This window comes from Heterocephalus glaber, unplaced genomic scaffold (assembly GCF_053883595.1).
Source record: "Heterocephalus glaber isolate CG9 unplaced genomic scaffold, H.glaber_assembly_v1.0 deba00001564, whole genome shotgun sequence".
Lineage (NCBI taxonomy): Eukaryota > Metazoa > Chordata > Mammalia > Rodentia > Bathyergidae > Heterocephalus > Heterocephalus glaber.
The window spans coordinates 14960291-14986818 of record NW_028258351.1 but is presented as its reverse complement, the minus strand read 5'-3'; the positions used below and the strand labels follow the sequence as shown (position 1 = coordinate 14986818).

At 39.7% G+C, this 26528-nt stretch overlaps 3 protein-coding genes and 2 long non-coding RNA genes across 6 annotated transcripts; 3 read left to right on the top strand and 2 right to left on the bottom strand.

The window, feature by feature from the left end:
* LOC101715496 (olfactory receptor 3A1) lies at positions 1-960 on the top strand. Its single transcript, XM_004857201.3, has one exon. The coding sequence runs from the start codon at positions 13-15 to the stop codon at positions 958-960; it is 948 nt and encodes a 315-aa protein (XP_004857258.1). The 5' UTR covers positions 1-12.
* A 6758-nt stretch (positions 961-7718) lies between these two features.
* Positions 7719-8453, bottom strand: LOC147823867 (uncharacterized). Its single transcript, XR_015443194.1, has 2 exons — positions 8276-8453; positions 7719-7920 (listed from the first exon to the last, which is right to left on the bottom strand). It is a non-coding gene; the product is annotated as an uncharacterized LOC147823867 (long non-coding RNA).
* Positions 8454-10351: 1898 nt separating this feature from the next.
* On the top strand, positions 10352-11539 carry LOC147823866 (olfactory receptor 3A2). Its single transcript, XM_087192030.1, has one exon. The coding sequence runs from the start codon at positions 10377-10379 to the stop codon at positions 11322-11324; it is 948 nt and encodes a 315-aa protein (XP_087048156.1). The 5' UTR covers positions 10352-10376; the 3' UTR covers positions 11325-11539.
* Positions 11540-20175: 8636 nt separating this feature from the next.
* LOC147823865 (uncharacterized) lies at positions 20176-20983 on the bottom strand. Its single transcript, XR_015443193.1, has 2 exons — positions 20733-20983; positions 20176-20377 (listed from the first exon to the last, which is right to left on the bottom strand). It is a non-coding gene; the product is annotated as an uncharacterized LOC147823865 (long non-coding RNA).
* A 107-nt stretch (positions 20984-21090) lies between these two features.
* On the top strand, positions 21091-23304 carry LOC101713392 (olfactory receptor 3A2). 2 transcript variants are annotated; one of them, XM_087191632.1, is made up of 3 exons: positions 21091-21275; positions 22156-23004; positions 23165-23304. In XM_087191632.1, exons 2-3 carry the CDS (start codon positions 22177-22179, stop codon positions 23186-23188), a joined length of 852 nt encoding a protein of 283 aa, XP_087047758.1. In that variant the 5' UTR covers positions 21091-21275; positions 22156-22176; the 3' UTR covers positions 23189-23304. The 2 variants fall into 2 exon arrangements, with proteins under 2 accessions (XP_087047758.1, XP_087047757.1); XM_087191631.1 differs by having other exon boundaries at positions 22156-23269.
* Positions 23305-26528: the final 3224 nt, after the last annotated feature.

Here is a 26528-nt window from a genome sequence, read left to right as displayed (position 1 = left end):
TTGTAGGAACTCATGCAGCCAAAATCTGGAGCCAATGGAACAGCCATTACCGAATTCATCCTGCTAGGATTAGTGGAAACACCAGAGCTATGGCCAATTGTCTTTGTACTTTTTCTCTTTGCCTATGTGGTGACAGTTGGAGGCAACCTCAGCATCCTGGCAGCCATCTTGGTGGAGCCCAAACTCCACACCCCCATGTACTTCTTCCTGGGGAACCTCTCAGTGCTGGATGTTGGGTGCATCAGCATCACTATTCCCTCAATGTTGGGTTGTCTTGTATCCCACAAGCGTACAATTCCATATGGAGCCTGCCTCACACAGCTCTTCTTCTTCCATTTGCTAGTTGGGGTGGACTGCTTCCTGTTGACAGCCATGGCCTATGACCGATTCCTGGCCATCTGCTGGCCCCTCACCTACAGCACCCGCATGAGCCAGACAGTCCAGAGGATATTAGTGGCTGTGTCCTGGGTCTGTTCCTTCACCAATGCACTGACCCATAGTGTGGCCATATCCACACTCAACTTTTGTGGCCCCAATGTGATAAATCACTTCTACTGTGATCTCCCACAGCTGTTCCAACTCTCCTGCTCTAGCACCCAACTCAATGAGCTGCTGCTCTTTGCTGTGGGTTTCATAATGGCAGGTACTCCCGTGGCTCTTATTGTTACCTCCTATGCCCATGTGGTAGCTGCAGTCCTTCGAATCAGCTCTCTTGAGGGCAGGAAGAAGGCCTTCTCCACATGTGGCTCCCACCTCACTGTAGTTGCCATCTTCTATGGTTCAGGTATCTTTAACTACATGCGACTAGGTTCGGCCAAACTTTCCAATAAGGATAAAGCTGTTGGAATTTTTAACACTGTTATCAATCCCATGCTGAACCCAATCATCTACAGCCTCAGGAACCCTGATGTGCAGGCTGCACTCTGGAGGGTGCTCCTGGGGAGGTGGTCACTGGCTTGAGGAGAGTTCAAATGTCCCTTCCTCCCTGTATCATTCTGAACTTTAAAAAAAATCCTCTACAGCCAGGGTCTAGAACAAATGGCCAGAACCTCTTCTATCTCCCTGAGCTTGAGGACTTTTATGGGAATAATAATTATTGTATCCCAAAGAAGTCCTCTACTCAATCATAGCCAATGAGTTTATTCTCTTTGACAAATTACAGTTTCATTTACGGTGTCATCATTTTCTGAGAAAAGGTGAAATTTAGAAAGTTGTGAATACTTAGAGGTTCATGCCATAGAAGAAGTGACTCCTTGATCAGATACAGCTTGGATTCCCAAGAGTACCCCAAAACTTCACCACCACCACCTCCACCACCACCAGTAGGGTCCCTATTTTTCCCTCAGGTTCATTATGATTGAGCTGTTCTTAAAACATAAGCTTACAGGGAAAAATAGGTCTTTCTATAGGATGTAGAGGAAACAGACAGGAAGCTGGTTGTGTGTTCTATAATTCTAAAGAACAAGATACCTGTATTTAGGACACAGATCTGTTTTTAAATTGTAAAACTTCACTCACATATGATACTATATCTTATGATACAAAATGATGTTTCTTATCCATCTGTCCCCATATTTCAAAATCTTCAAATTATTCAACATAAAATTCTCCTTTAAATTCTCACTCTTAGTAACCAAACCTCCTAGCTGTATCATTATGTAAATGAAATTAATATAGTGATACCTCACCCTAAATTCCCAATCAGTAGGGGAGTGTGGGCTATACATTATCTCATCCCGCTTTCAGCTTGTTGGGCTTTAGTCCAGTCACCATTTAGATGTATCTTCCTTCTAGCATTCTTTTAGGTAACTATCACATCACTGATTATTCCTGATTCATTTCTCCAAACCTTTATTTTTACCTACAACTGTGAGTTGGCTTCTCCTTGCTATTTTATGTGGGCGAAAGGACTGGGAACCTAGAGTGAGAAAAAGGAAGGGAAAGGAAGTGAAAGGGGAAAGAAAATCAAGATTGTTGGAGAGTGGAAAGTTTGTGGGGAAATTAAAATGAAAGATAGAGAATAGGGCAAAATTGGGAAAGAATTGCACTCAAAGAGAACTGAAGAGAAATAATGAATGTATTGGAGAGCACCAGATGGGGTACAGAGATAGGGTGGGAGATGAGAGAGAATGGAAGAGTTTGATAAGATGCCTTGAAACTGTTATAAGATCAGAGGAAGAAATTAGGAAGATAAAATTAGTGGTCAGAGATTGGAGATGTGGGTTTCCCATTTTATGTTGTCCACAGATAGCCAATTCTGGCACCTCTGGAGCCATTATTGTATTCCATCCTTTCTATTAAGAAGAAAATAAGATTCTAAGATGTGCTAAAGAGAGCACAGGGCCTGGCTTTCCTTTTCTCTAAACAGAGGTGCTCCTTGAATGTCAAGAAGAGAGTTTATCAAATGAGAAAAGACAAAAGAAAAAGAATGTTGGGTATTTCACTCAACTTTATATCTAAAACATCATCAAAGTTTATGACTAACTGCCCAGCTGGATCATGTCTACTACCAGTGTCAAAAGACAAGAGAAAGATGATTCTTTCCCCCTCCTTTAAAAGTTATCAGACAAAGTTTAGGGATATAAAGACTGAGATTCCACAAAGGTCAGGAAAATTGTTAGCAGGCCTGTGATGTGACATGGCCCTCATACTTCCATCCACAATGTTCTTTCTTGACCTTGAGTAAACTCCTTACCTTCTCTGGGCCTGTACTTGGTAGGAAACAAAAGGTAGTCATGTTCTTCCACCACTAATGTTCTCTGGTTTCACTAGATTGAATGAACAGAAAGATTGTCTCACTCTGTCAACCCTGAAAGCATTATCATCACTTCTACCACTAGCCATTAGCACTGCAACAAAACAGATCTTGTCATTTACCCCCAAGATCCCTCTGCCTCTGGCATTTCTTTCTTTTTTTTTTTGTACCAGGGATCAAACTCAGGACCTTGGGCTTGCAAGGCAGGCGGCGGCACCACTGAGCTAAATCCCCAGCCTGGCATTTCTTTCATCTGGAAGTTCATATCAAGCCTTGGCATCATTACTGGGGAGCAATGGAGCAGCTGGGTTTAGTGTCACAGAGAAGGGCCCTTGATAAAAGCTCTCCATTCACCCTCCAGGATCAAAGGATTTCTTTAACAGTTTGAAGGATTCCTTTTGTTTTGAACTTTATCTCCCATTTTTTTCTCCAAACTAGAAATCTCCTTGTGTCTTAAAATTTCCAGTAGTGTTGTGAGTCTACTTCACAAGCTCATATGAAATACTAGTTACTTCTTTTTCATTAAAATAACAATATATGAGAAAAAAAGATATAAATGGAAGTGTCTGAAATGTTCATCTATTCAAATAAGAAATCATGCCTAAAATAATACATTGTACAATTGTAATCAGTTATTTGTAGCAATACTGAACAAATTTGTATTCCTTTTGACACAAAATCATGCTATCTACTGGAAATGTAAATAAACACATTGAAGATAGTGGAATAAACAGTAATTGTTCAAAACAAAAATATTTTTCATTAGACATGAAATTCACGATGTTGTATAAGTTGAAACAGTGCAGAATGTCATTGCCACCCTTCTACAAATAGCCAAAAAAATAAAATAAAACAACTAAATACAAATAGCCAAAACAATGTCATTTATTTTTCCGGTACTGAGGATCAAACTCAAGACCTTCCACTTGCTGCGAAGGGGCAGGGCCACTGAGCTACATCCCTGACCCAACAACATCATTTTTTAATACTAATTATTGTTAATAGTTTGGAGTTTAGCTTTCTAGGCATGTGAATACATACACACACATTCAAAACATCATATTATTTTGTAATTTATTTTTCTCTCTCCACATTGCATAGTAAAATTTTTGTATCAACCTACACATCTAACTTATCCATTTTAAAAAATACACAATATTTCACATTATGCACAAACTATAGTCTATCTAACCAAATCACATAGAGGTAATTTATTTCCTATTTTTGCAATTGCAAATAATATTGAGATCCATATTTATATATCTTTCCAAAATTTTAAATTACTTTCTACTGCTTAAATTCATGAAAATAATTTGTATGGGTACTAAGAAAATATAAATGCAAAGTTAAAATTTAATAAGAATTCTTTTTTTTATCAAAAACTGTGTGCAATTTTTCATCTTTATTGGCAGTGTACGAGAGTGCTTGTTACCATGCATATTTGACTTCACTAGTGTAATAGATATATTCTTTTTCTTTAAAAGTTAACTACTGAATTATGCTCTAATTAGAATTTCTTTGTTTATGTGTGTGATTAGACTTTATATATTTATCATTTGCATTTCTTATTTGCAATTTCTTTTAATTTTAATTTTTTAATATTTATTAAATTAATTTTAACTGTTACACAGAAATTGCACTATTAAAATTGTACATTGTATAATGTTTATAATGATTGCTAGACACTCTTCATGTTTTATGATAGTAACTCTGCCATATATGTTACAAATACAACCCCTGTTTTCCAATTTGTCTTTGTCTTGGCTTAGAGCATTTATGTTTCACTTTTCCATGAACTTTACCTTCTTTGTTTTATGCCATAGTTATAAGAAAGGACATTTCCATCTTAATGTTGCATAAATAATCTGTTGGTGATATTTTTCCAGTACTTTTTACATTTCTAAGGCAAATATTTGATGTATGTAGAACTTCTATTTATGTATGTTCTAACTTTTAGCCAACTGATAATAATTGTCCTATCACAATAACATGTATGTTTAATCACATGGAAATGTTTAAACAAGAGCTTCTACCTGAATAGCAAGCTTGTAAGCCTTGCTAAGAGAATTAATTGCTCAAACATAGGAAATAACACTCAATAAATAACCAAATACAAAACTTCCAGAATTTAAACTCATAATGTTCAGAATACAACCCAAAATTACCCAACATAGGAAGAATCAAGAAAATGGTGCATACTTTCTAGAAAAAGGAAATCTATCAAGTTCAATTCTAAAACAAACTAGAAATCAAAGATAACAAAGATTTAAAGCTCATATTATAATTATCCAAAATTAAGTCTTTAAAGCAAAAACCATACTTTCAATGAATGAAAACATCAGCAAAGAAATTGAAACAATTAAATTTTGAAACTGAAAAGTACAATTTCCAAAATAAAAATGTATTCAAAATATTTAACAATGAAATGGATATGCCAGGAAAAAGACTAAATAAACTTGACAACCAAGAAATATTATCCAAGGTTAAGAACAGAGAGAAGTAAGATTTTTTTAAAGAGCAGATAATATTTTTTAAATCTGGCGTATGAGGAATTAGAATATCAATAGAAGAGGGAGAAAATGAGGCCAAAGAATAATGGCAAAAACTTTCCAAATTTGATGAAAGATACTTACAGTATGACAAGCTAAATAACAAATGGGAATGAACACACAGAAGCCCATATTAAACCATGCTGCAGTCAAATTGTTCAAATTCAAAGGTAAGGAAAAAATGTTGAAAGCAGAAAAGAAGACATAACAAACTAGAAAATGATTATCTGATCAACACCTGACTTCTCTTGAGAAATCGTAGGAGACAGAAGAAAGTGACATAATATCTCACCATGCTTTTAAAAATACTGTCCAGTGGAATTCTATATCCATGAAAACATCCTACAGGATTGACCACAAATAAAGACATTTCCAGATCAAAGAAAACTAAGAGAATTTGTCACTGCTTGTTGCTACCAAATCTACACTACAAGAAATTCTGTAAAATTCTTCAGGAAAATGATAACAGATTGAAACTTTGATCTTCTTACAATTCTAAAGGGAAGACCAAAAATGCAGTAAAAATGGACAAAAGATGTTTTTTTAGTTACATAGCAAAAGAAGATATAGAAAAATGCTCAACATCACCAACGAGTAGAGAAATATAAATTAAAAATTTAAGACAGCTAACACTGAATGTCTCTGCTTCTCTTTACTCCTCACGAGCGCATTTCTTACTGTTTTAATAATGGGCCTTCTGCAGAAACTTAATCAAGTAATGGTTCCTCTGCTCCCATAAGTTCCTACCCCCTACCTAAGCCTTCTGACCCTTTCCTCAGTATTTTTCAAGGGCAGAGCTGGCACGTCCACTATCATCTTGCCCCAAGCTTCCAGGATACATCTTAGCATTTCATTAGAGTGAATTGCAGGCATTCTGGCCAGTAAGTTAAATTCTGAGCTGTGACAAAAAATGCTCACATGTTAATTAACTCCCCCTATGCACCTTTACATTCAACCCCACTGCCTTGGGCCTCAGGATCCACTCTCACTATTGCTCCTCCATGAACTGGAAAAACTTCTAACTCTGTCAGGATGTATTGCTCAGTGAATCAACTTCCTCCTGCTGCTGTAACAAATCATCACAAACTTAATGGCTTAAAACAACAAAAGGTTTTTCATGGTTCCAGAGGCAAAAAATGAGTCCTACATAGTTCATTCACTTCAAGGTGTCTGCAGGGCTGGATCTTCTTGAAAGCTCTAGGGGAGAATCTATTCCTTGTCTCCAGTTTTGGCAACTGCTGCCATTCTGAGGGTTGTGGCCACATCATTCCCATCGTCATTTGCTCTGCCAGTTTGCCTTCTCCTCTTCTGTAGTCAAATACCCATCTGCCTCTCTTAAAGAACACTTGTGATGGCATTTAGGCCCTACTCAGTAATCCAGGATAATATTCCCAGGTCAAACTCTCTGACTGCAAAATCTGAGAGTATGCCACAGAGACCTGCTTATGCTATACACACAGTCTCCCTGTGTAGTGCTTCCATCTTACCACTAAGTCATGTGGCTCATCCACTGTCACTTCAGAAGGTTTCTGGCTTTCACAATGCACCCTGGGTTGACAGTTGGCTGACCTCGGCCTATTATACTGTTTATTCCAGTATTGCAAGGAAGTTAACTAAAGCTATCTCTATTCTTAAAATTTCATGAGTTTCACAGTTGTCATGGTTCACATAACCCAGTATTTCACTATCCACCTGTACCTCATCCACCAGTGAGTCTTAGAAATTAGGATGCTATCACATGATGGGAATTATCATCAACCCCACCAACCCCAGCAGTGGTGAAAATGTTCCAGAATTCCACCCAGAGGGTATTCTTCCTAGAGCTACTCCCAGGCCTGCCTTAGTTGGGTTCAGGTATGTGTGTGTGTGCGTGTGTGTGTGTGTGTGTGTGTGTGTGTGTGTGTGTGTGGTTTAATCATCTCAAAGAGCAAAGGTAAGGGTATTTATTTCAAAGATGGTTCTAGGAGTAAAACCAGTTTATAAAGACAGCAAGAGAGAAAGAAGACCTATGCCTCACTGAGGAACATAGTATGGCTCCTGGAATTATATGAAGAAAAGGGTGGGGCATTTACCCATTGGCTCCCTTTCTCACTGTCAAACTGCCCCTGCTCTTCTGAGCACCATATGTGCTCAGATGGAAAAGCACCCCCCTCTCCCTGGTTCATGGCATCAAAGGATTCCAAGGAAGAGGTTTCACTGTCAGCTTGCAGGGAGTAGAAGCTTGCAGGGAACTGTCCACTCCAGCCAGGGCTAAGCAGATGTGAGTCAGAATATCAGCTATATCTGTGATAGTCTGTTTTGTAGAATTATGAGAACTGACAGGGACTTTAGGATTGTAAAGTTTCTAGTAGGTGTCCACAAGTGTAACAAGCACTCTTTAAAGTTACCAATCCATACAAATCTCTACCAGAAACTCAGTGAATCTTACTTCATTTAATGATTACAACAGTGTCCTGTGGATTTAATGATCATGGCAATGTCCTGTTGTTGAGGATGTGCTTACTTCGCAGATGAGTAAATGAGGCCCAAAAGGACTCAGTAGCTTACACAAAGTCACACCACTAATAACCAGTAGAGCCTGTCCAACTATAAAGTTTTTGATGTAGCACTAAACTCCTAGGGGAAAGAAGAAAGGTTATTCTCTTGTGAGAGGGGCGTTGGGTGAAGAACTATTAGAGGGAATAGGAGTTAGAGGAAGACTCCTCAGCCTTCCCACATCTTCATTAATCTGTGATGTTCACCACGGCTCTCAAATTTTAAGGGCCTAGCTTAGAAAATCATGTCGGTGGATAGCTTCCCAAGAGTCTCTCAAGCATGCTATGGCTCCTCCACCACCAGTTCTAGAATCTCCTAAGATCTCCATGCCATACTCCCAGGGGCCCCAACTAACAAGGCCCTGAGAGAGAAAGCACTGCATTCTTGAGAACTCATTAGGAAGCTAGGTTTGAAGAAAACCTTTCCTCCCTCCTACCTCCCTCTTGGGGCCTCCTCTTGCTCCTCATGTCCTCATGTCCAAGGCAAGTCTGGAAATTGTCTTGTCTCTGCTCAAATGCCTTGGATTGACATCTGGGGGGAAGAAAACCTCTCTTGGGAAGCCATACCTAGTCCCCAACTGCACCTCTCACTTCCTGGAAGACTCTGAGGTTATGGACAAGTCCTCCAGGCCTTATGACCCCACCATTATGACCTCATTCCATACCCTCAAAGCCAGGGCTAGAGGAACTCTCAATACTAGAAAGCTTTAGCTACTGTTGCCATATTATGAAGAGCTTAGGATGTTTCTTTTTCCATCTTTTTCCCCGTCCTTTTCCTTTTCCTGGGAGGGCTCATTTCTGGGTCCCCCAGAGGATGACACTGTAATGCAGACAGCCTTGTGACACAGGAGATGTCAGCTTGCTTTTTCTTATTTATACTCCGGACATACAGCCCTCACTTACTCTCTAGATAGGTAACTGGGACTCCACAGCTCTCACTCTTTCTGAAGAAATCTAACTGGCTCCTGTGCCCGTTCAAGGTCAGTACTCCCACAGGCCCTTCTGCTCTTTCAAAACAGACAAGGTGCTCCTGTTCAAACTTGGCATTATTCATGGTACAACAATGCCCCTGAAAGAGAAAAACACTTGGGGGCGGGGGGTGCTACGCCAGTAGTCAAAGGCTTCTTTTCTGGTCTCATTTGCTCAAGTGAAGTCTGCTGTCTCTTACTTTTATGAGTGAAAAGGAGAGGCTGGCTGAGTTTGGTGTACTGCCCAGAGCCCCTTGCAAAAGCAGCCTACAAGCTTCTCTCCTCTGAAGACTTTGTTGAGCTATGGCTGGGAGTATGTAGGGATGGCTTGAGTTCCAGAGCAGGGCTGTCACCATTCAGTGAGGGGAGCCTTCAGAGTGGTCATGCAGGAAGGAGGATTCTCAGTAAATCTCAGGTGACCATGTAGGACTTTCCAGACAACTGAGGTGAAAGTCAGAGGTCATCTCAGTACCTCACTGGTATTAAGACCCCTGCATGTCTAGCCATGTGAGAGTAGGCAGCAGCCACTTCTCTGGTCTTCGATCTTGTCTGTGATTCTCTTGTCTGCAAGGTGGACACTTCCTAATAATAAAAGCCTTATTAGGAAGCAGTTTATGTGAAAAGGAACAAGTCAGTGTGTAAATTGCTATACAACTTATTTGTCTCTTCAACATAAAGCAATCCCTACTGTAATCTTGCCCCTGGTACTTATCCTTTGCCTGCCTTAAGCCCTACTAATCCATAAAGGTCTAGCCCACATTCCAATGTTCCCAGAAGTCTTCCATAAAAACTGCTCTCTTTCTCTGGGATCTTATGGACATTTCAAGGATTCACATGTGTTTGAGAAATACTTGGGTACCTACCATGAACAAAGTATTACGATGAATATTGCTACTTTTATAAAATGAATTCAACATTTGTCCTGTCCTTAAATCACTCCCAGAGAAGTAAGGATAGATGTGCTATAGGGAAGTGACTGCTGATTTATTGAACTAGAGATTTTGAATGTATTCTTCAGAGTGTGGCCTCTCGCCTTGGAGATATGTACTTGCCTGATCTTTCATTCACAGTCACAGGTACCTTTTCCCTGATTTTTACCATACATGATCTTCACTATTTCAAGAAATTTTTAAAACTAGGTTATGTTTTTAAGTACTTTCTACTTTCTCTGAATACATTAATTTTTGTATTTTGTATTTTTGTATTGATTTCTGTATTGGTTTAGGTTGATACTAGACAGGAAAATAGGAAAATTCCATCTAAATCTTACTATATTTGAAGAAACCTGCTTTTAATGTATTTTTCCAAGTATTCTAGCTTTTTCATCAGGGAGACAGTGGGAGTAAAGAGGTGGTGGCGGCACTGGGCGTCTCAACTAAGAACAAGATTAAAGCCTTAAGGTGAATGAGGAGGTCATTGAATAAGATGTAGCCTGAAGAGAGGCAAAATATTCACTTAGGTGGAAACATCACCATGGGGTTTTGAATGTAGACAATTTAAAGGATTTCATTGAATAAATGAATGAGTGGTCCGACATTTCCTCTTCTAGAACATTCTCTTAAAGCGACTCATGGATCCAGAAGCTGGGATCAACAGGACAGCTATCACCGAGTTCATTCTACTGGGCCTAGTGGAAACAGAGCAGCTACAGACTGTGCTCTTTGTGCTCTTCTTCTTTGCCTACCTGGTCACAGTTGGGGGCAACCTCAGCATCCTGGCAGCCATCTTGGTGGAGCCCAAGCTCCACACCCCCATGTACTTCTTCCTGGGGAACCTCTCAGTGCTGGATGTTGGGTGCATCAATGTCACTGTTCCTTCAATGTTGGGTCGTCTTGTGTCCCACAAGCATACAATTCAATATGGAGCCTGCCTCACACAGCTCTTCTTCTTCCATTTGCTAGCTGGAGTGGACTGCTTCCTGTTGACAGCCATGGCCTATGACCGGTTCCTGGCCATCTGCCGGCCCCTCACCTACAGCACCCGCATGAGCCAGACAGTCCAGAGGATATTGGTGGCTGTGTCCTGGGTCTGTTCCTTCACCAATGCACTGACTCATACTATTGCCTTAACTACCCTCAACTTTTGTGGTCCCAAAGAGGTCAATCACTTCTACTGTGACCTCCCACAGCTGTTCCAGCTCTCCTGCTCCAGCACCCAACTCAATGAGCTGCTGCTCTTTGCTGTGGGTTTCATAATGGCGGGTGCACCTGTGGTTCTCATCGTCAGTTCCTATATTCATGTAGCAGCTGCAGTTCTACAGATCCGTTCAGTAGAGGGCAGGAAGAAGGCTTTCTCCACATGTGGATCCCACCTCACTGTGGTTTGCCTTTTCTATGGGACAGGTATCTTCAACTACATGCGCCTGGGTTCAGAGGAGGCTTCAGATAAGGATAAAGGGGTAGGGATTTTCAACACTGTTATCAACCCCATGCTAAACCCACTTATCTACAGCCTCAGGAACCCTGATGTTCAGAGTGGCCTGAGGCGAGTATTGGTAGGAAGACAGTCACTGACCTGAGAGATAATAGGATCCCTCCTTTCCTTCCTTTTCTGGACAGGAACATTTCCCAGGAAGACAGTAATAAAAAAGAATGGCCCATAACCATTTTTCCTATTTCCTGATGTCTGAGGATTGTTGCTACCTGATCGTCCGACAAGGAAAGCCTGCCTACTTCTTCATTTATTTATTCAATAAATATTTTTTGAATCACTTCCATAACCCAGTCTTATAGAGAACTGGTGAGCAGAATAAACACATCTGCACTCATGAAATTCACGTGGTATAAAATTCCATATAGTAAATAAGCATCACATACACCATATCACCTAATGATACGTACTACTGATAAAAAACAAATATTGAGGACATATTTTTCTAGTACCTTCTTTTTTTGCGGGGGTACCTGGGATCAAACTCAGAATTTCTAGTACTTTCTACATTTCTCTTTAAGACTACACATCTCTCTTATGCATTTTAAAAGATAAACAATATTTTGCTTTATGTACAAACTAAAGTCTTTTAACCAAACCCCATAGATGGAATTTATTTTCTATTTTTGCAATTGCAAATAATAATGAGATCAATACTTATATATCTTTCCACACATTTTAAAGTACTTCTACTGCTAAAATTCATGAAAAAAATGTGTATGTGTACTAAAGGAAATATAAATGCAAAGTTAAAATTTAGTAAGTATTCTCTTTCTTTTCGTCAAAAACTGTGTGCCACATTTCATCTTGATTGGCACTGTATGAGAGTGCTTGTTTCCACACATCTTTGAACACACTAGTGTAATAGATATATCTTTTAACTTTAAAAATTATCTATTGCATTATGCTCAAATTAGAATTTCTTTGTGTGTGATTAGTTAGACTTTATATATTCATCATTTGCATTTCTTATTTGCAATTTCTTTTAATTTTAATTTTTTAATATTTATTAAATTAATTTTAACTGTTACACAGAAATTGCACTATTAAAATTGTACATTGTATAATGTTTATAATGATTGCTAGACACTCTTCATGTTTTATGATAGTAACTCTGCCATATATGTTACAAATATAACCCCTGTTTTCCAATTTGTCTTTGTCTTGGCTTAGAGCATTTATGTTTCACTTTTCCATGAACTTTACCTTCTTTGTTTTATGCCATAGTTATAAGAAAGGACATTTCCATCTTAATGTTGCATAAATAATCTGTTGGTGATATTTTTCCAGTACTTTTTACATTTCTAAGGCAAATATTTGATGTATGTAGAACTTCTATTTATGTATGTTCTAACTTTTAGCCAACTGATAATAATTGTCCTATCACAATAACATGTATGTTTAATCACATGGAAATGTTTAAACAAGAGCTTCTACCTGAATAGCAAGCTTGTAAGCCTTGCTAAGAGAATTAATTGCTCAAACATAGGAAATAACACTCAATAAATAACCAAATACAAAACTTCCAGAATTTAAACTCATAATGTTCAGAATACAACCCAAAATTACAAAACATAGGAAGAATCAAGAAAATGGTGCATACTTTCTAGAAAAAGGAAATCTATCAAGTTCAATTCTAAAACAAACTAGAAATCAAAGATAACAAAGATTTAAAGCTCATATTATAATTACCCAAAATTAAGTCTTTAAAGCAAAAACCATACTTTCTTTTTTTTTGTATTAAATTCTTTTATTGGTACATTGTAGGTATACAACACAATTACATTTCTCATTAGGAATTGTACCTTTACATAATGCATCTTGGTTCTTATTTTTTCCTCATTCCTAGCCCTCCCTTCATGCCCTCCATCCTTCCCTATTTACAAAGACTTTATTTCCATTTTTCCCATTTCTCAGCATTTTTCCTTTCCCTTCTTTCCTTTTCCCTGCCCCTCCCACTACCCCTACCCCTTTGGACCCTTTCTTCCTATTTTACATTATCGATTATTCATTCTAATAATTGGTACATTTTAGGTATACAATAGAATGACATTCATCATTGGAAATTTTCACCTTTACATAGTCTCTCTTGGTTCTTATTTTTCACCCTTGCCCAGCCCTCCATTCAACCCCTCCATTCCTCCCTATTTACAAAGATTCTGTTCCTATTTTTCCATTTTCTCATATTAATCCCATTCCCTTCTATTCTTTCCCCTAGCCCTCCCACTTCCTTCCCCTTTGCCCCTTTTCTTCCTATTTCACATGACCTATTATACATTTAGTCCTTATTTACACTTTCAGTTTCTCACACCAGAGAAACTATTCGGTATTTATTCATGTGTGTCCTATTTATTTCACTTAAGAGTATCGCCTCAATGTGCACCCACTTACCTATAAATGTCTCTAATTTCTCATTTTTATGGGTGAGTAGTATTCCATTTTATAAAAAAAAAAACCACATTTTCTTTATCCAGTCTCCAGTTGATGGGCATTTGGGCTCTTTCCAAGTTTTAGTTATTACAAACTGTGCTGCTATGAACATGGGTGCACATATATCACAGTGGTATGATTCTTTTAATTGTTTGGGGAAGATCCCCAGCAGTGGAATAGTGGGGTCAAATGGGACTTCCAGTCCTAGTTCTTTGAGGTAGCTCCATACTGATTACCACAGTGGTTGCCACAGTCTACACTCCCACCAGCAGTGGAGCAGGGTTTCTCTTTCCCCACAGCCCCGCCAGCATTTGTTATTGGTTGATTTCATGATAGCAGCCATTCTTTCTGGAGTGAAGTGGAATCTCAGCATTGTTCTCATTTGCATCTCTCAATGACCAGTGATGCTGAACATTTTTTCATGTATTTATTTGATATTTCTACTTCTTTGTGTGAGAAATGTCTGTTCATTTCAGATGCCCATTTTTGGATTGGGTCTTTAAATTTGGGAGGTCTGATCTTTTTAAGTTCTTTATAGATTCGAGATAGTAGACCTTTGTCTGAGGAAGAGCAGGTGAAGATTTTTTCCCACATTGTGGGTTGCCTCTTCACACTGCTGGTGGTTTCTCTTGCTGTGCAGAAGCCTTTTAATAAGAAGAGATCTCATTTGTTGATTGTTTGTGCTAGTTCACGGGCAACGGAGGTTTTGTTCATAAAATCTTTTCCTACACCAATGTCTTCAAGGGTTCTACCTAACCTCTGTTCCAACTGGTTCAGAGTTTCTATTTTAATATTTAGATTTTTAATCCATTTTGATTTTAGTTTAGTGCATGGTGAGAGATACAGGTCTAGTTTTAATCTTTGGCAAGTTGAAGCCCAATTTTTCCAGCACCATTTATTAAAGAGGCTATCTTTCCTCCAGTGAGGGGGTTTGGCTCCTTTATCGAAGATGAGATGGCTGAGCATGTCTGGAGTTGTTTCTGCATCTTCTAATCTGTTCCACTGGTCCTCAAGTCTGTTTCTTTGCCAGTACCATGCTGTTTTTATCACAGTAGCTTTGTAGTATAGTTTCAGGTTGGGGATTCTGATACCCCCTGCCATGTCTCTGTTACCTAGAATTGCCTTTGCTATTCTGGGTCTCTTCTTGTTCCAAATGAAATTTTTGGATTGTTTTCTCAAGGTCCATGAAGTATGCTGCTGGGATCTCCATTGGAATTGCATTAAATCTATGTAGCAGTTTTGGAAGTATGGCCATTTTCACTATATTAATCCTTCCTACCCAGGAGCAGGGGATGTCTGTCCAGTTTCTGATATCATCTTCAATCTCTCTTTTCAGAATGCCATAGTTTTCAGAGAAGAGGTCTTTGATTTCTTTCATTAGGATGATTCCTAGGTATTTCAGTATTTTGGATGCTATTGTGAAAGGAATTATTTGCCCTATTTCTCTCTCAGTGAGTCAGTCTGTCATTGGTGTAGAGAAAAGCTATTGATTTTTGTGTGTTGACCTTGTAACCAGCTACTTGACTGAATTTGCTTATTAAGTCTAGAAGACTTTTGGTGGAGTTCTTGGGGTCTTCTATATACAGTATCATGTCGTCTTCAAATAATGACAATTTGACTTCTTCATTACCTATCTTTATTCCTTTTATTTCTTTCTCTTGTCTAATTGCTGTGGCTAAGGTTTCCAGAACTATATTGAACAAGAGTGGTGATAGTGGACATCCTTGTCTTGTTCCTGATTTTAGTGTGAAGGATTTCAGATTTTCACTATTTAGTATGATATTGGCTGTTGGTTTTTCATAGATGAATTCTACAAGACATTTAGAGAGGAACTGCTGCCACTACTGTTTCAACTCTTCAATGAAATTGAAAGGGAAGCAATACTCCCAAATTCATTCCTGGAACCAAGAATCACCTTGATCCCCAAAGCAGAGAAAGACCCAGCTGAAAAAGAGAACTATAGGCCAATCTCACTAATGAACAGAGATGCAAAAATCCTTAATAACATAATGGCAAACAGAATGCAGAAGATCATCAAGAAGATCATACACCCTGATCAAGTGGGATTCATCCTAGGGATGCAGGGATGGTTCAATATAGGAAAATCAATTAATGTAATACACTATATCAATAGAGCCAAGGATAAAAACCATATGATTATCTCCATAGATGCAGAAAAAGCATTTGACAAAATCCAACATGCATTTATGATAAAAACTCTACAAAAAACTGGAATAGATGGTCTCTACCTCAAACTGATAGAAGCCATCTATGAAAAACAAACAGCTAATATCATACTAAATGGTCAAAAACTGAAATCAGGAACAAGACAAGGATGTCCACTATCACGACTCTTGTTCAATATAGTTCTGGAAACCTTAGCCACAGCAATTACACAAGAGAAAGAAATAAAAGGAATAAAGATAGGTAATGAAGAAGTCAAATTGTCATTATTTGCAGACGACATGATACTCTATATAGAAGACCCCAAGAACTCCACCAAAAGTCTTCTAGACTTAATAGCGAAATTCAGTCAATTAGCTGATTACAAGGTCAACACACAAAAATCAATAGTTTTCCTCTACATGAACAACAGAGTCACTGAGAGAGAAATAGGGCAAATAATTCCTGTCACAATAGTATCCAAAACAGTGAAATACCTAGGAATCATCCTAACGAAAGAAATCAGAGACCTCTTCTCTGAAAACTATGGCACTCTGAAAAGAGAGATTGCAGATGATATCAGAAAATGGACAGACATCCCCTGCTCCTGGGTAGGAAGGATTAATATAGTGAAAATGGCCATACTTCCAAAACTCCTGTATTGATTCAATGCAATTCCAATTGAGATCCCAGCAGCATACTTCATGGACCTTGATAAAACAATCCAAAAATTCATTTGGAACAAGAAGAGACCCAGAATAGCAAAGGCAATTCTAGGTAACAGAGACATGGCAGGGGGTATCAGAATCCCCAACCTGAAACTATACTACAAAGCTACTGTGATAAAAACAGCATGGTACTGGCAAAGGAACAGACCTGAAGACCAGTGGAACAGATTAGAAGATGCAGAAACAACACCAGACACACTCAGCCATCTCATCTTTGACAAAGGAGCCAAACACCCTCACTGGAGGAAAGATAGCCTCTTTAATAAATGGTGCTGGAAAAATTGGGCTTCAACTTGCCAAAGATTAAAACTAGATCTGTATCTCTCACCATGCACTAAACTAAAATCAAAATGGATTAAAGATCTAAATATTAAAATAGAAACTCTGAACCAATTGGAACAGAGGTTAGGTAGAACCCTTGAAGACATTGGTGTAGGAAAAGATTTTATGAACAAAACCTCAGTTGCCCATGAACTAGCACAAACAATCAACAAATGGGATCTCTTCTTATTAAAAGGCTTCTGCACAGCAAGAGAAACCACCAGCAGTGTGAAGAGGCAACCCACAATGTGGGAAAAAATCTTCACCTGCTCTTCCTCAGACAAAGGTCTACTATCTCATATCTATAAAGAACTTAAAAAGATCAGACCTCCCAAATTTAAAGACCCAATCCAAAAATGGGCATCTGAAATGAACAGACATTTCTCACACAAAGAAGTAGAAATAGCAAATAAATACATGAAAAAATGTTCAACATCACTGGTCACTGGAGAGATGCAAATGAGAACAATGCTGAGATTCCACCTCACTCCAGAAAGAATGGCTGCTATCATGAAATCAACCAATAACAAATGCTGGCGGTGCTCTGGGGAAGGAGGAACCCTGCTCCACTGCTGGTGGGAGTGTGACTGGTGCAACCACTGTGGAAATCAGTATGGAGATACCTCAAAGAACTAGGACTGGAAGTCCCATTTGACCCCACTATTCCACTGCTGGGGATCTTCTCCAAGGAATTAAAAGAATCATACCACAGTGATATTTGTGCACCCATGTTCATAGCAGCACAGTTTGTGATAGCTAAAACTTGGAAACAGCCCAAATGCCCATCAACTGGAGACTGGATAAAGAAATATTTTAAAAATAAAATGGAGTACTACTCAGCCATAAAAAATGAGAAATTAGAGACATTTATAGCTAAGTGGGTGCACATTGAGGCAATGCTCTTAAGTGAAATAAATAGGGCACACATGTATAAATACCGAATAGTTTCTCTAGAAGGGAATGGGATTAATATGAGAAAATGGAAAAATAGGGACAGAATCTTTGTAAATAGGGAAGAATGGAGGGGTTGAAGGGAGGGCTGGGCAAGGGTGAAACATAAGAACCAAGAGAGGCTATGTAAAGGCACAAATTTCCAATGATGAATGTCATTATATTGTGTACCTAAAATGTACCAACGATTAGAATGAATAATTGATAATGTAAAATAGGAAGAAAAGGTCCAAAGGGGTAGGGGTAGTGGGAGGGGCAGGGGAAAGGAAAGAAGGGAAAGAAAAAATGATGAGAAATGGAAAAAATGGAAATAAAGTCTTTGTAAATAGGAAAGGGTGGAGGGCATGAAGGGAGGGCTAGGAATGAGGAAAAAATAAGAACCAAGATGCATTATGTAAAGGTACAAGTTCCCAATGAGAAATGTAATTGTGTTGTATACCTACAATGTACCAATAAAAGAATAAACAAAAAAAATACTTAGCAAAAGAAAATACAGAGAGATGCTCAACATCACTAATCACCAGAGAAATATAAATTAAAATTATAAGACAGCTAACACTGAATGTCTCTAAGTTTCTCTTTCCTCCTCACCACTCCATTTCTTATTGTTTTACTAATGGGCTTTCTGCAGAAACTTAATCAAGTAATGGTTCCTCTGCTCCCTTGAGTTCCTACCCCTGCTGACTCTTTCCTCAGTATTTTTCAAAGGCAGAGCTGGCACTTCCACTATCATCTTGCCCCAAGCTTCCAGGATACATCTTAGCATTTCATTAGAGTGAATTGCAGGCATTCTGGCCAGTAAGTTAAATTCTGAGCTGTGACAAAAAATGCTCACATGTTAATTAACTCCCCCTATGCACCTTTACATTCAACCCCACTGCCTTGGGCCTCAGGATCCACTCTCACTATTGCTCCTCCATGAACTGGAAGAACTTCTAATTCTGTCAGGATGTATTGCTCAGCGAATCAACTTCCTCCTGCTGCTGTAACAAATCATCACAAACTTAATGGCTTAAAACAACAAAAGGTTTTTCATGGTTCCAGAGGCAAAAAATGAGTCCTACATAGTTCATTCACTTCAAGGTGTCTGCAGGGCTGGATCTTCTTGAAAGCTCTAGGGGAGAATCTATTCCTTGTCTCCAGTTTTGGCAACTGCTGCCATTCTGAGGGTTGTGGCCACATCATTCCCATCATCATTTGCTCTGCCAGTTTGCCTTCTCCTCTTCTGTAGTCAAATACCCATCTGCCTCTCTTAAAGAACACTTGTGATGGCATTTAGGCCCTACTCAGTAATCCAGGATAATATTCCCAGGTCAAACTCTCTGACTGCAAAATCTGAGAGTATGCCACAGAGACCTGCTTATGCTATACACACAGTCTCCCTGTGTAGTGCTTCCATCTTACCACTAAGTCATGTGGCTCATCAACTGTCACTTCAGAAGGTTTCTGGCTTTCACAATGCACCCTGGGTTGACAGTTGGCTGACCTCGGCCTATTATACTGTTTATTCCAGTATTGCAAGGAAGTTAACTAAAGCTATCTCTATTCTTAAAATTTCATGAGTTTCACAGTTGTCATGGTTCACATAACCCAGTATTTCACTATCCACCTGTACCTCATCCACCAGTGAGTCTTAGAAATTAGGATGCTATCACATGATGGGAATTATCATCAACCCCACCAACCCCAGCAGTGGTGAAAATGTTCCAGAATTCCACCCAGAGGGTATTCTTCCTAGAGCTACTCCCAGGCCTGCCTTAGTTGGGTTCAGGTATGTGTGTGTGTGTGCGTGCGTGTGTGTGTGTGTGTGTGTGTGTGTGTGTGTGTGTGTGTGGTTTAATCAGGAAGTCATCTCAAAGAGCAAAGGTAAGGGTATTTATTTCAAAGATGGTTCTAGGAGTAAAACCAGTTTATAAAGACAGCAAGAGAGAGAGAAGACCTATGCCTCACTGAGGAACATAGTATGGCTCCTGGAATTATATGAAGAAAAGGGTGGGGCATTTACCCATTGGCTCCCTTTCTCACTGTCAAACTGCCCCTGCTCTTCTGAGCACCACATGTGCTCAGATGGAAAAGCACCCCCTCTCCCTGGTTCATGGCATCAAAGGATTCCAAGGAAGAGGTTTCACTGTCAGCTTGCAGGGAGTAGAAGCTTGCAGGGAACTGTCCACTCCAGCCAGGGCTAAGCAGATGTGAGTCAGAATATCAGCTATATCTGTGATAGTCTGTTTTGTAGAATTATGAGAACTGACAGGGACTTTAGGATTGTAAAGTTTCTAGTAGGTGTCCACAAGTGTAACAAGCACTCTTTAAAGTTACCAATCCATACAAATCTCTACCAGAAACTCAGTGAATCTTACTTCATTTAATGATTACAACAGTGTCCTGTGGATTTAATGATCATGGCAATGTCCTGTTGTTGAGGATGTGCTTACTTCGCAGATGAGTAAATGAGGCCCAAAAGGACTCAGTAGCTTACACAAAGTCACACCACTAATAACCAGTAGAGCCTGTCCAACTATAAAGTTTTTGATGTAGCACTAAACTCCTAGGGGAAAGAAGAAAGGTTATTCTCTTGTGAGAGGGGCGTTGGGTGAAGAACTGTTAGAGGGAATAGGAGTTAGAGGAAGACTCCTCAGCCTTCCCACATCTTCATTAATCTGTGATGTTCACCACGGCTCTCAAATTTTAAGGGCCTAGCTTAGAAAATCATGTCGGTGGATAGCTTCCCAAGAGTCTCTCAAGCATGCTATGGCTCCTCCACCACCAGTTCTAGAATCTCCTAAGATCTCCATGCCATACTCCCAGGGGCCCCAACTAACAAGGCCCTGAGAGAGAAAGCACTGCATTCTTGAGAACTCATTAGGAAGCTAGGTTTGAAGAAAACCTTTCCTCCCTCCTACCTCCCTCTTGGGGCCTCCTCTTGCTCCTCATGTCCTCATGTCCAAGGCAAGTCTGGAAATTGTCTTGTCTCTGCTCAAATGCCTTGGATTGACATCTGGGGGGAAGAAAACCTCTCTTGGGAAGCCATACCTAGTCCCCAACTGCACCTCTCACTTCCTGGAAGACTCTGAGGTTATGGACAAGTCCTCCAGGCCTTATGACCCCACCATTATGACCTCATTCCATACCCTCAAAGCCAGGGCTAGAGGAACTCTCAATACTAGAAAGCTTTAGTTACTGTTGCCATATTATGAAGAGCTTAGGATGTTTCTTTTTCCATCTTTTTCCCCGTCCTTTTCCTTTTCCTGGGAGGGCTCATTTCTGGGTCCCCCAGAGGATGACACTGTAATGCAGACAGCCTTGTGACACAGGAGATGTCAGCTTGCTTTTTCTTATTTATACTCCGGACATACAGCCCTCACTTACTCTCTAGATAGGTAACTGGGACTCCACAGCTCTCACTCTTTCTGAAGAAATCTAACTGGCTCCTGTGCCCGTTCAAGGTCAGTACTCCCACAGGCCCTTCTGCTCTTTCAAAACAGACAAGGTGCTCCTGTTCAAACTTGGCATTATTCATGGTACAACAATGCCCCTGAAAGAGAAAAACACTTGGGGGCGGGGGGTGCTACGCCAGTAGTCAAAGGCTTCTTTTCTGGTCTCATTTGCTCAGGTGAAGTCTACTGTCTCTCACTTCTATGAGTGAAAAGGAGAGGTTGGCTGGGTTTGGTATACTGCCCTGAGCCCCCTGCAAAAAGCAGCCTAGAAGCTTCTCTCCCCTGAAATCCTACATTTTTAAGTAAGTGACATGTATGTAACTGGACCTCAGTTACAGCAAGTGGGTATTTCAGTGACTAGTCTCCCCAGTGAGGTCTCCACGGTGTGTGCAAGCTACCACGTGGGTATTCAATGGGTTACCACGTGGATGAGAACTTGGATATGGTCACCTCCAAGACCCCCTTAAATTCTAAGATCACATGATTTTGGAGCAGTGTGGACATCATCTTTGTAGTTTCTCTGAATATATTATTTTTTGTATTGTGAAATCTATGTATCAGTTTAGGTTGATCCTAGAGAGGAAAATAAGAAAATTCCACCTAAACCTTACTATATTTGAAGAAGCCTGTTTTATTGTATTTTTCCAAGTATTCTAGCTTTTTCATCAGGGAGACAGTGGGAGTAAAGAGGTGGTGGCGGCACTGGGCGTCTCAACTAAGAACAAGATTAAAGCCTTAAGGTGAATGAGGAGGTCATTGAATAAGATGTAGCCTGAAGAGAGGCAAAATATTCACTTAGGTGGAAACATCACCGTGGGGCTTTGAATGTAGACCATTTAAAGGATTTCATTGAATAAATGAATGAGTGATCCGACATTTCCTCTCCTAGGACATTCTCTTAAAGCGACTCATGGATCCAGAAGCTGGGATCAACAGGACAGCTATCACCGAGTTCATTCTACTGGGCCTAGTGGAAACAGAGCAGCTACAGACTGTGCTCTTTGTGCTCTTCTTCTTTGCCTACCTGGTCACAGTCGGGGGCAACCTCAGCATCCTGGCAGCCATCTTGGTGGAGCCCAAGCTCCACACCCCCATGTACTTCTTCCTGGGGAACCTCTCAGTGCTGGATGTTGGGTGCATCAATGTCACTGTTCCTTCAATGTTGGGTCATCTTGTGTCCCACAAGCGTACAATTCAATATGGAGCCTGCCTCACACAGCTCTTCTTCTTCCATTTGCTAGGTGGGGTGGACTGCTTCCTGTTGACAGCCATGGCCTATGACCGGTTCCTGGCCATCTGCCGGCCCCTCACCTACAGCACCCGCATGAGCCAGACAGTCCAGAGGATATTGGTGGCTGTGTCCTGGGTCTGTTCCTTCACCAATGCACTGACTCATACTATTGCCTTAACTACCCTCAACTTTTGTGGTCCCAAAGAGGTCAATCACTTCTACTGTGACCTCCCACAGCTGTTCCAACTCTCCTGCTCCAGCACCCAACTCAATGAGCTGCTGCTCTTTGCTGTGGGTTTCATAATGGCGGGTGCACCTGTGGTTCTCATCGTCAGTTCCTATATTCATGTAGCAGCTGCAGTTCTACAGATCCGTTCAGCAGAGGGCAGGAAGAAGGCTTTCTCCACATGTGGATCCCACCTCACTGTGGTTTGCCTTTTCTATGGGACAGGTATCTTCAACTACATGCGCCTGGGTTCAGAGGAGGCTTCAGATAAGGATAAAGGGGTAGGGATTTTCAACACTGTTATCAACCCCATGCTAAACCCACTTATCTACAGCCTCAGGAACCCTGATGTTCAGAGTGGCCTGAGGCGAGTATTGGTAGGAAGACAGTCACTGACCTGAGAGATAATAGGATCCCTCCTTTCCTTCCTTTTCTGGACAGGAACATTTCCCAGGAAGACAGTAATAAAAAAGAATGGCCCATAACCATTTTTCCTATTTCCTGATGTCTGAGGATTGTTGCTACCTGATCGTCCGACAAGGAAAGCCTGCCTACTTCTTCATTTATTTATTCAATAAATATTTTTTGAATCACTTCCATAACCCAGTCTTATAGAGAACTGGTGAGCAGAATAAACACATCTGCACTCATGAAATTCACGTGGTATAAAATTCCGTATAGTAAATAAGCATCACATACGGCATATCACCTAATGATACGTACTACTGAAAAAAAACAAATATGGAGGATATGAAGTTAGGTCCTGCCAAGCAACAACCCAGGGAAGTAGCTACCTTATGTTTGGCTGGTATCAAATTTCTAAATTGATGCTTTAGCCACCCTGTATGTGTGGGAAGCAGTATCCCATGTGGAAGAGGCACTGGGTTCTTCACAGCCTAAGAACTAAGAATATCACTGCAAAGTGTCTTTCTAGTGGTGGTGTATGATTCCCTCCAGATCAGTGTTGAAAAAAAATTGTTAAACACAGGCTCAGTCCCAGAGATTATCTCATTTAACTGTTTGCCTTTCACCTAAAGAAAATCAGTTCTTTTCCCTACTATCTCATAAGAATCACAAGGGGATGTAGGTGGCAGGAAAGGTCTAGATAAGGAAAGGGCCTAATGAACAGAACGTACATTGATGTATACATTTTTCCAAAAAAAGAATGTTCTATATTTATTCCTACCATATCTTTTTCTCTTATTTGATAATTTACCTTCCTCAAACATATGATAAAGCGTTTGGAAGAGTATGTATGTATGATTTGTATTCCAACCAGGTCCTAAGAATCTCTCTCTCTCTCTCTTTCTTTCTTCTTTCATGGACTTAGTTAATTATTTAATTGAAGGTATACAAAGATGTTGTACATGTTCGTTAAAACTTGTCTTTAAATATGTTTGTGTTTATTATCTCTACTTATAATTCCCTAACATTTCCTATGTTTACCAAGTATAGACTACATCTTTTTTCTCTCTATCTGCCCTTCTCTTTTTCATTATCCTATTTCTAACCATTCAACTATTGGAGATACCTCTTTCAAACTTTATTTTGTTAATACATCAGTACGGCTCCCATGGCTTCTCGGCCTTTTGGCTAAGATCAAGTGGAGTACGGCTCCAACCCAAAGAATTTCCTCATATTAATGTTTATCTAGGCTTTAGCCCATTCATTCCCAGTTTGTACCCTCTCCAGCCCACCTAGGAAGCTACTTAAATATGGAAATACAAAGAGAAATGGGACGAGGGTGAGCAAAAGAGGTAAGGATGAGGAATAAGGGCCAGAAATGGAGCTCAGTGGTTTGGCATGTCTCTAGCATGTACAAGGCCCTGGGTTCAACCCTCAGTACCAACAGAAAAAGAAAAAGAAGGGCAGAAGTGAAGGAAAGGATACAGTGAGAGAATAGGGAGATGAGAAAGGATAGGACAATTCCAGGTATTAAAAAAGATGCTTCAGAAATGCCAGTCAGGTAAAAACTGGGCATAGAACAAATGAGCAGAGATGGGAGATGAAAAATAAAATTCATTCCATGGAATCACTTCCCCTCAATGTGTGGCCATCTAATGATCCGCTTCTACATCTTTGATGTTGTTGAACTCCACCCTCTCCCTAGGAAAAATAGTTTGTTTTCCTGAAGGTATGATGATGTGAAACAGTCTGGGTACTCCCCTTGCTTCCTCTGACTAGGAGATGGATGCAGACAGTCAGAGTAAGACTGACAGCAGGCATACAGGAAAAAGGGTTGTGCATGCTGAGAGTTCGGCCTCCACAACCCTCAGCCAACAAGTCCTCAGCCTCCCTGCCTTTGGGGCTGACCTACCAATTGTGTGTAAAGCACAGGGATGAAGTTAAAGTAGGTTTCTTCCATGTGCCTCTAGATACTCTGGGCTAAAGGAAGTGCTTCCCTCAAAGGGCAACTTCTTGTGAGTGAAAACTAGAGATGTAGTTTGTACTTGCAGCAACCCCGTTCATCCACTTGTCTGTGATCCTGGAAATTTCCTGACTGTGGTTGGTCTTGTTTCCACCTATAGCAAAAGGAACTGGGACAAGATCATCTCTCCACAGTTCTTCACATTCAATGACATCTGAATACAATTGTCTTACTGACATTTTTCCCGGGTCTGAACACATAAGAAAATGTTTGGAGAATGTTACCGCTACCATTTCCACCACTCGGTCTACCCAGTGAACATTTAACACTTTTCCAACTAATCTGACCTGAAGAGGTCTGTGGGCCTTGGCATTGCATCACTTCCTCCTGAGCAGGGATCCCTTCCCTGTGTTCTGTTTGTTTTCCGAGGCCAAAGAGTTTCTTCAACAAATGCAAAATTATATTTCCTCTGAGTGTTCCCTTTGTAATTCTCTTATTTGCAGATGCCCCCACATTTAAATACATTTATTTAAAATTATTCAGACATATTATACCCAATAGAGGAAGCATACAGGCATCAGCTTGTCAAGTCAAAACTTGAAATCCAAGTGTCCCTTCCCTGCACCAAAATTCAAAGTTAACAGCTCTGAAGAATTTTGTGTTAATTCCTCCAGAGATTTTTTGCATATATGATAAGAACATTTCATGTCAGTGATCTCTTGTTTTTCCTACACATCCCACAACATTTTCCATGATAAAGATGAAAATCATGCTTTATCTATTTTAATGGCAGCACAGTATGTCATTAAATATATAAAAAAGGATTTATTTAATTAAACTACTCATTTAACTTGGGTTATTTCCGATTGTCTTCCAATAACAATGATATGATGAATTTGGAAAAAGCTGTTTTTCCAAAGTTATGTAATTATTTCCCTGATTAATTCCGATAAATAACATATTGGATTAAAGGAAATCCAAACATAAATTTAAAACACACACACACAGACACACATATCCTCTTAATTTCCAAAAGTTTTGCACCAATTTATAGATTCATTGAGTTATTGTAATGTTTCTTTGTCCACATCCCTGCCATTAAGAGTCAATACAAATAAATGTCATATTTTTATAACCTGATGGTTGAAACTTTTCTGGCTTTCCTGAGGTATACTTCACAAATAAAAATTAGATTTATTTATCAAATACAATGTGATTTTTTAAATTAAATTCTTTTATTGGTACATTGTAGGTATACAACACAATTACATTTCTCATTGGGAATTGCACCTTTATATAATGCATCTTCGTTCTTATTTTTTCCCCATTCCTAGCCCTCCCTTCACCCCCTCTACCCTTTCCTATTTACAAAGACTTTATTTCCATTTTTTCCATTTCTCAACATTTTTCCTTTCCCTTCTTTCCTTTCCCCTGCCT

Excerpts from the sequence above, each read along its gene's own strand:
- LOC101715496 (XM_004857201.3), top strand. The coding sequence starts at position 13 with ATGCAGCCAAAATCTGGAGCCAATGGAACAGCCATTACCGAATTCATC.
- LOC147823866 (XM_087192030.1), top strand. The coding sequence starts at position 10,377 with ATGGATCCAGAAGCTGGGATCAACAGGACAGCTATCACCGAGTTCATT.
- LOC101713392 (XM_087191631.1), top strand. The coding sequence starts at position 22,177 with ATGGATCCAGAAGCTGGGATCAACAGGACAGCTATCACCGAGTTCATT.